This window comes from Lepisma saccharinum, chromosome 19, assembly GCF_977018435.1.
Source record: "Lepisma saccharinum chromosome 19, izLepSacc3.1, whole genome shotgun sequence".
NCBI lineage: Eukaryota > Metazoa > Arthropoda > Insecta > Zygentoma > Lepismatidae > Lepisma > Lepisma saccharinum.
In genome coordinates, this window is record NC_139247.1 from 27,715,225 (window position 1) to 27,725,104 (window position 9,880).

The window sequence follows — 9,880 nt, forward strand, 5'->3', positions numbered from 1 at the left end:
AGCCTGCATAATTTATTTCCAGGCCAAGCAATGCATCGATCCCCCCCGATCGAAACTGTCTGACAGACTGAAGTATTTCTGAGCTAAGTAATTACTGCCCCGGGCATGAAACTGATCAAAGATTAGGAAGGAAGCAGGTAACAGTTTAATTTGCAGCCTGCCTTTGTCCAAGGTAATCCTGTATTGTATTAGATCTGTAAGTTGTTAGAGGCACCTACATGAGCATTTTTGGCTTAGTTTTAAGTGTGGCCAAAACAATATCAAGAGGGGCATATTTTTAACAAGCTTATGGACAACAATCTCACAGATGTAGCTTTTGCACACATGGCCAAATCAATCTGTTGAGGCTTCTTCATTTGTACACTGTGATTCTTCATTTGTACACTAGGGCTCAAGATTCTTTAGATTTAACTGTCTAGCACACTTGGTCAATTGATTCATATAGACATCTTGACATTGTTTTAAGTATAGCCAAATCAATCTGTTGAGGCTTCTTCATTTGTACACTGTGATTCTTCATTTGTACACTAGGGCTCAAGATTCTTTAGATTTAACTGTCTAGCACACTTGGTCAATTGATTCATATAGACATCTTGACATTGTTTTAAGTATAGCCAAATCAATCTGTTAATCATATGAGCTCTTCATTTGTATGATTTTTGTGCCAATAATAGGTCAAATAACACTACTCAGCTATGGTTTTAGAATCAGTAACTGTATTATTTCATCCATTAAAAATTATCGCACCCCCACCACTACTAAATAAGTAAAACAATTTTCAGGCTTATGTTCATATGTAAGGAGATACGTCCCTTCTTATACTAAAAAGGCTCTACCACTCCAGTCCCTCTTGGGAAAAGGAAAAAGTGTCTGAGAGAAGCAACAAGAATCAGCTTTTCAGGAACTAAAACACGCTCTAATGACAGCCCCAGATTTGCAACCTTATGATCCCTCAAAGAAAACGCGTGTTTATTGTGATGCCTTCTTGAAGGCCCTTGGGCTATTTTAACGCAGCCAAATGCAAAATTTCCAGTGGGGGGGGGGGGGGAATTCTACTGACTGTCTAGAGACAGCATGGGGTAATGCTTTACAGGGGGTACCTCGATAACTGTAGATGGTAAATGGGGTCACCGAACATTTCGTTTTACGTTAAAAAAGAATTAAGAAAAATTGCCGATTTAAATTTGTATCTTGGACTTGGCCTACAGGTTTCAAAGCGGGATTTTGACACACCCAGAAATCTAATCTTGGACCTAACTTTTGGACTTTTGGGGAACTGAATTAAACTTGGGCGTTATGCAGTGGGGAGGGCAGAATCCAAAATTTTCTACCCCATAAAAATTGCACCCAAGACTACTTTGCTAAATTAGTGTTACATTTTCGAAATCACAACAATTACTCATTAACTTGCTTGTCAGGTCCCAGGAGCTTAACACAAGTTCCATTAGCTTGATTATTCTGAAAAATTGTTAGGTTGGCAAGTACCCCCCCCTCCCCAAGTCACGCCTAATTGGTTCTGGCTCCTTGAATACAAGACAATAGCGATTACCACTACTATATATCTAACGCCAATCATTGTGTTCGTAATTGCATGGTAAACTGTTGTTACGATAATGATCAAGAGAATGAATTCAATATCGATTCTTCTGTATTTCTAGTAATGCGATTTTACCAAAATATATTTCCATCTTGCTCATTTGTTTTAATTCAGTGATGTTGAAAGATTATGCATGTGTAACTTCATCATTAACTACATCAAGCCACGGCCGTGTACTTTCCCTTTTCATAAATTTTTCACTTGCAACCAACAATCAGAGGCGTGCGCAGACCCTCTGATTAGGTGGGCAAAGCCTTGATGAAAGTTCAGTCGGGAAAGAAAAACCTCATTTTATCTCACTGTTTCAGTTTCATTGCATCGATGGGTATATGTATATACTCGTATAATGCAGCAACACAGAGGCACAATGCGGAATAAATAACTTGTCTGAAATGTAATGTCTTTTTCCTTCAAACAATGGTGTTCATGCACTTAAGACAAGACTGTTTAGCAGCAAGAGTCTGAAGTATTTAGTAGTTCTAACTTATTTTTCTGGTAATTTACAGAGCATTACAGAAAACAACAAAATTGCGAGCGAAGCTGGCAAGAAAATTTTGAGATAAAAATTTTGGCAAATAGAAAACAAATTTCATGGGCCCCATGGCATTCTTTTACAACTTTTTTCATCATTTCGGCGCCCAGGGCCAACTCCCGCCGCCCTCTAGCTACGGCTTTTAACTTGACTAGACTAAGAAAAGCAGAAATTATGAGCGAAACGAGCAAGAAAACTTGATATCGGGGGGGGGGGGGGCTCCTGCAGGTGCTCTTGGTCGTCTGGAAGAAATAATGCAAGATAGACTGAAAACAAATTCCATCTTGAGTATCTTTTTGTCTTGTTACTGTTAGATTTTACTAGTCTTGCTTTCTCTTATCCCAATGTTTTCTCCCCTTGCCCACCTAGAATTGATTTCCGTCCAAGGTTGGGGAGGGGACAATACGAGTATAATATCGTCTAATAACGGCGATAATATTCTTCTACACTAAATTTCTTTGTGAAAGTGTTGTTGCGGTAATGACCGACTTTTGATGCGTTGAGACTGTGGTCATTTAAGAGAACTGTTTTACCTTAGGCGTAGTTCTACCAGATGAATAAAACGGTACATCGATTTAGAGTTTAGAATATTTATAATACTAAATAATACATAATGTTATGTAGAACCGTAATTACAACTGTGTAATACATTGTAGATAGTAGGAGACGCGCGCGTAGTATGTTGCACGGCCGAGCTCACTCGAGCAAGTCAGTCTATCGCTCGCACGCATGCGCCGCAGACGGCCCGCAGCAGAAGGCTTTCATTCCCGAACATACTCCCCCCAGTAGAATGAACATAATTTAACTAATCTCAGTCTTTACCTGTGGGTAGGAGCACAATTTTACTAAGACTTCTTCTAAAAACTCCGTCTTTCGTTTTCACTGTCACTACACGCACTAGTCCATCGTTCCCAGGATGCACCGCTTCCACCTTAGCTAGTTTCCACTGTAGTGGGGGTACGTCGTCCTCCTTCAGTAGTACAACTGTCCCTGGAGATAAGTTCTTGGTGGAGGAGGTCCACTTCTGGCGTTGTTGAAGAGAATGTAGGTATTCTTTATTCCACTGCTTCCAAATGGATCTTCTCATCTTCTGTAGCAGCAGGTATCTGCTGGGTCTATTGTCAGGTATGAGCGTAAGGTCAGGTTCTGAGAAGGTAGTTATGGGTCTGCCAATGAGAAAATGCCCTGGAGTTAATATCTTGTAATCTGATTCGTCGAGTAAAACGCAAATTGGTCTTCAATTTAATATTGCTTCAATCTGGCAAAGTAAAGTACTTAACTCTTCGTAGGTTAGTATGGTGCTTCCCATCACTCTTCGTAGATGATGTTTTAGCGATTTAATCGTCGCTTCCCAGAGTCCACCGAAATTTGGCGCTCTTGGCGGTATGAATTTCCATTCAAAGTGCTCATTTGCTGCGTAGTCTTGAATGACATCTTGAAACTGGGTAGATTCAAACATATTGTGTAGTTTCTGAAGTTCTCTGTGTGCACCTCCAAAGGTACAGGCGTTGTCACTGTAAATGGCTGCGCATTGTCATCTTCGGGATATAAATCTTTTTAATGCAGCTAAAAATGCTTCGGTTGTTAAATCTGTAACAATTTCAAGGTGTACAGCCTTCGTTGAAAAACACACGAAAAGTCCAGTGAAACATTTTCTCGTCGATTTGCTTCTTGGGGCTCCAGTCTTTATCTTTATAGGTCCCGCGTAGTCTACGCCACTGTACATGAATGGATAAGCTGCTCGGATTCTGTGCTCCGCTAGATGTCCCATCAGTTGTTTACTAGCTTCTGATTTAAGTCTATGGCATTTAATACAATAGTGTAGGAGGTGCTTAACTATTTGTCTTCCCCGGATGATCCAATATTTTTGTCGGAGGGAGGAAAGTAGTAACTGTGTTCAAGCATGAAGTAATCTGTCATGTTCGTATTCCGTTAAACAGCCGTGTAAGATGGGCCTTAGGAGGCAAGATTATCCGATGCCTAGCCTCAAAAGCTAGATCGCTGTTTTGTAAACGCCCGTCCACGCGAATAATGGAATCGGCGTCGAGAAATAGATACAGATCTTTTATTCCACTATTTGGTGAAACTTCTCTCTTGTGTGTTAAGTCTTCTATTTCCTGCGCGTAGAATAAGGATTGCGTTACTTTAATGCACGTATCTGTGGCTCGTTGCAAATCCTTGGCATTCAGTTTCGAAGTACAAACATTTCTCTTCGTGGGTCCCTTGCAATTATCAATGAAAATATGACAAAGTCATAACTCTTATCATTCTCAAAAGGTTAGAGAATCTCGTAAGAATTTCATCTGATTTGTGGGTAGTTACCAATGAGGTTATTTTCACCTTCCTTCGTTCTGGTACTTCTATAGGTGCATTCATTCCAAAACTGATCTCGTTGATGCCCAAATTCGGATTTTGATCTGATTGGCTTAAAAATAATGGTTCTTCTAACGAAAGTGAGTTTCTTTTTAGTTTCACGGGTTCGATACCTCTCTATAACATATCAGCAGGATTATCCTTTGATCTTACATGCCGCCAATCATGTGCATTTCGTCTGTCGCTAGTTTCTGTAGGCATTTAGTTGCTAGATATGAGCTAGATATCAGGCCATAAGTTACAGTGTTCAATTAGTAGATCATCAGTGGTGCGTCTTCAGATTTTCTCCATAATATACGCTGTAGTTTCCTACCTGAAGGGTGCATATGAATCATCCTATACATCTTCTCAATATCAGATTTCAGACCGATTATATGAGTACTAAAGCGAAGCAGTAACCCGAACAGATCCTCTTGTAGAACCGGTCCTGCAGTTTGTAGGCAATTGAGTAATCTGCCACTGGTTGTTTTGGCTGACGCATCAAATACGACTCGTACCTTCGTCGTGGAGCTTGCTGTATTCACAATCGGATGATGGGGGATGAAATACCGAATGTCTTCAGTTGCTGGCGCCTCTCGCACTTCCTGCACAGCTTGCATGTGGTGTAATCTCTCGTACTCGTTCATAAATTCCACTTATTCTTCTTTCAATTCCAGTTCTCTCTGTAGTCGGTGTTCTAACTGTAAAAATCTGGAGTGTGCTTGATCCAAAGATTCCCCTAATGCTGATCTTTCTTTGGTCAAAGGTAAGCGTCCCGTGTAAGTGCCATCTTCAATCCTTTCTGTAGTTTGGCGAAAATGTGCTTCCATTTTCTTTTCTTTAGGCGACATAATTTCTTCCGACAAATTTTCAACCGACCAGAAACGATGTAAGAGGATTTCCAACGGCTCACTCTGTATGAAGAATGATCTGCTTGGATGTGACGTTGTACCTGGAGTGTTGCCCACTAGAATCCAGCCAAACTGTGTGTTTTGTAACGTAGGATAAGGTCCATGTTTCGACATCTTCTCTGGCAGTAGGATATCGAAAAATATACTTGCAGAAATTAAAATGTCAATCTTTGCAGGAACATTGAAGTTTTCATCCGCCAAGTCAATATCTGTAGGTATGTCCCAGAATGAAGTATCCATTTATTCTGCAGGCAAATGTTTAGTAATATTCTTCAAGGCAGAACATTGTGCCTCTACAGTAAATTCATTGAATCTTGATTTTAATTCCACATTCACCGCATAAGGTGAATTTACAGGGTTGGAACTTATTCCCTGTATCAAAGTATTTTGTCTCTGTCTTCGTAACCCAAGACTTTGTACCGTATCCATACTAATGAGGCTCACTTGAGATCCCGGGTCCAATAAGATGCGACAAGGCAAGTATTTTCCATCTTTGTCTTTTGCCAGCATACAGGCAGTAGCCAGCAAAACATTTTTGTTCTTATTTTTTTCTGAATACGATGAACTGGCTCCCTCTTCGACATGAGGGTTGGAAACACTGCTTGCTTCGTTCGCAACTGATATTCCTGGAAGGAGGGGAGGTATACGGTGTGTGCTCTTACCCCTCTCTTCGTGCAAACTCGTGTGATGACGTAATCTACAGTACCTACAACAGCTTGCTGTACAATTTAACACTGAGTGATTAGCAAAACGCAAAGAGTTCGTGCATATGCGGTTCTCATGCAGGAATTTATATTTCTGTTTATTCGTCAATTTTTAAAATGACTGGCATCTGAATAAAGGATGAAAAGGAGAGGCATCTCTGCAGTAGATGTAGCTTTTGCTCAACGCAGTAAAATACGTGTTCGATGCTTGTGACGTTCTTGGCCTGACGTTACTAACAGCTGGTGACCTTGAAAACGGCTTCGTCGCTGTCGAAGGTTCATTTGCTTTGAATTTCTGTAGAGAGTTGCACTTAGCTTCTAAAACTATAAGCAATTCTTCTATGGTGCCGAATTCTGTATTGCTAGATTGTTTCTCAAAATCTCTTCTCGTACTCTTATCCAATTTGGCTGAAAGATACTGAACAAGAAAAATATCAATTAAATCTGCGTCTCCCTGAATGTTTTTTAATGCTTCTATAGAACTTCTAATCGTAGTCGTGAACTTCCTTAATTCTGTTAAACTTTCTTTAGTGACTGAAGATATATTCAAAATGTCATTTACGTAAGCAGCGGCTATTAACTTTGGATTATTGTATTTGTGTTGAATCAAATCCCAGGTGACCTTGTAATTAGCACATGTGAGTTGCAAATTCTCCATCGTTTGTAATGCATCACCCTTTAACGAAAGCCGTAAATACTGCAATCTTTGTATGTCTGACAAGGTTTCATTTTTTTTTTTTTTGTTTGAGGGCTACAAAAATATCCTGAATCGATGAAAATTGAGTGTAGTTTCCGTCAAACGTTGGTAAAGTTACATCTGGGAGCTTGATTGGAGATTTAGTTACAGGCTTATATGCGTTATTCTTTCTCGTCGAGTCTTTGTCTATTATTCAAAGCATTTTAGCTTCTAACGTGAAGTAACTTTGCTCAAGTGACGCTCTCTTCTCGTCGTGAGATTGCTCATCTGATAATTCGGCTATCTTGTCCATTACATCCTCTAGTTTTGACCAAACTCTGCCGAGTTGCTTATGCCTGGCTACAATTTCGTTTACATGACCACTTGCTTCGTCACAATTGGACACGTAGTTCTGAAGCCAGGTTAATTGTCCTTGAATTACACTGCGTTGCCTCACAAGCTTCTCAAGCATTTCACTTTCTTCCTGCATTTTCTCAGGCAAGGTTAGGGATATGAACAAACAAGTATGGAAAAGGAAAATAAAAGGATTTACTCACACGGAATCTGCAGCCGTCCATCATTTGTCTGCTCTTGGCAACCCAGTGTCGGCAGGATCGTGCTGTCCGTTGATTCTCCTAGCTTGCTCTAATTTCCCCTTGCGCGGCGTGGCTGAATTGGCGGGAAAACGGCTTTGTTCTGTAACTTCACTGTACTCACACTGTCCTGTAACACTTCACTTCACTAAACTGCACTTCACCAGTCCCGTTGTTTACCGATAACCGTAATTCATCCGGTTTTGCGGAGGACCAAATGTTGCGGTAATGATCGACTTATGATGCGTTGAGACTCTGGTAATTTAAGAGAACTGTTTTACCTTAGGCGTAGTTCTACCAGATGAGTAACACGGTACATCGATTTAGATTTTAGAATATTTATAATACTAAATAATACATAATGTTATGTAGAAACGTAATTACAACTGTCTTATACATCGTAGATAGTAGGAGACGCGCGCGTAGTATGTTGCACGGCTGAGGTCACTCGAACAAGTCAGTCAATTCGCTCGCGCGCATGCGCCGCAGACGGCCCGCAGCAGAATGCTTTCATTCCAGAGAAAGTGTAATAATGTAGGGACATAGACTTCTGGAAGGGAGCAGGAATGGCCATACCTCCCCTTAGAAATCGAATGTCAACTTAAAAGTATATATTTCACACGTATAATTTGAATTCAGTCATAGTAATTTACATTAATGCGATAATTTCAAATTCAAGTTGTGTTTTTTTGGGTGCAACACTATTATCGGCGTAATGAAAAAATACCTTGCTTGTCCCTCCATGGAAAATAACTGCGGACGTTTATGATTAGGGGATCAAGTGCCCCCTTGCCCCCTCTTGCGTACGAATATGCCAACAATCAAGAGGAACTCACCACTTTACTACAACTGCCATCTTGTGTAGATGCACTTCCAAATTTTCAGAACCTATCCTTTTAACAACACAGCCATCACCACTACCAGGTTTATCAGATTTCGTTCATTTTGAAGGCAGGTTCCTGATACTGCAGAGTCTGGAACTCTTAATGCTTACTTTTTTCACTAACATTCTAGCTTCACAACGAAATATAGCTTATTGTGCTAAAAAGAAAAGCACACGGTTCTTTAAAATACGAATTCCTAAAGGGGTGTATAGCGCTCGCGTCAAAAATTCCATGCAGACTATCTTCATGTACTATTGTTCCACTCATACAAAAACAGAGGTTATCTGGTGACAAATTAGCCATGTGACAACTCATTAGTAACTTTCACATTCATCGGGGTGGCATTTTCCCGCCAAATTCAAACACAATTCTCAGACTTAACCTAACTATGACTTTGCGTAATTAGGTTTTTGGCATCCATATTACCATGTTGCACTACAGGGGTACTTTACCCACTGTACCCCCTCGAGAATTACGTCGATTTTTTTTTTAATGAGCATATTTCAATGTTTTATGTAATGTAGAAGAGATCCCAGCGTTAGGAAAGCACAAATAACGAAGATATTTGATCCCAAAGAATGGCCCAGGAAAGTTAAAAATGCAATCCCGGAGTACTTTCGCCGCTTTTTGTTAGTAAAAAGTGTTTGTATGTACACTAAAATAGCGAACGAACACGCCGAAAATAACTATCAGTACCAATCCTAACCTAACTACGTAAAATTATAGCTGCTGTTGTGGATAGTTGTTTTGGGTGCTATATTCACTTGCGCGAAGCCTTCGGGCTGTTCTGTTTCACAGTAAAGTAACATGCTAAGGTAACAAACGTACTTTACTTCTCAATAACACATATCTGAGAGCTAAAATCTACTGAAAACGTTCTAAAACAACAAAATATTTATAAACCATGGAATATATTTCACTTTCCCTAGGGAGTAGAGGGTCAAGGGTACCAAATAAAATACTAACAAATCTTCTATCATCTTGAGGCTATCGACACAGTTCGCAAGTTTGCTACGTTCCCCGGATTATTCTCAATGGAACTACTTACGTTTATTCCTCAATGGCGAGCCTGAGACTTATCAGCCTACTATGAAGCCCTCAGGTTGTGGGAAATCAGATAAGGATATACTTACGTAAACCTTACTAACTCTCGCACACAAAAATATATTTAGAAGTCAGTTAATGTTAATATATTACACTTGAACTCACAATTAAACTTCTTATTACAAACAAAAGTGTATTTAGATCTTAATACTTCTTCGCTACACAAATTAAAACATTCACATTTCCAAAATCACTTCCATTATTCCTGCAACATCCATAATCAAATGTTTTAAGGTTAGTCCATAACCATAAAAGACTACCCAATTGAATAAAACAAATTACGTCATAATAGATTAAAATTAACATTTTAAACATATTAAACACCTAAAATTATACAATAAGTGGGTGCGTATCATGGCATCCTCCCACAAACAAAAAGAAAATTAACAAAATGAAAATGGAGTAAATTTTCTTTTTCAAAACTCTAGGGCCATCCACTCAACTCAACAACTGCTTCTCAGTTTCTTGGAGTGTAGGACGGGGCAGACGTATTCCAAGTGGTAACATCTAATTGTTTAACACTAGTT

The 9,880-nt window shown here is 39.6% G+C and overlaps 1 protein-coding gene across 1 annotated transcript; it reads right to left on the bottom strand.

Moving 5' to 3' along the window:
* Positions 1-5,137: 5,137 nt before the first annotated feature.
* Positions 5,138-5,632, bottom strand: LOC146002967 (uncharacterized). The gene has a single exon (XM_083141123.1). The coding sequence runs from the start codon at positions 5,630-5,632 to the stop codon at positions 5,138-5,140; it is 495 nt and encodes a 164-aa protein (XP_082997249.1).
* Positions 5,633-9,880: the final 4,248 nt, after the last annotated feature.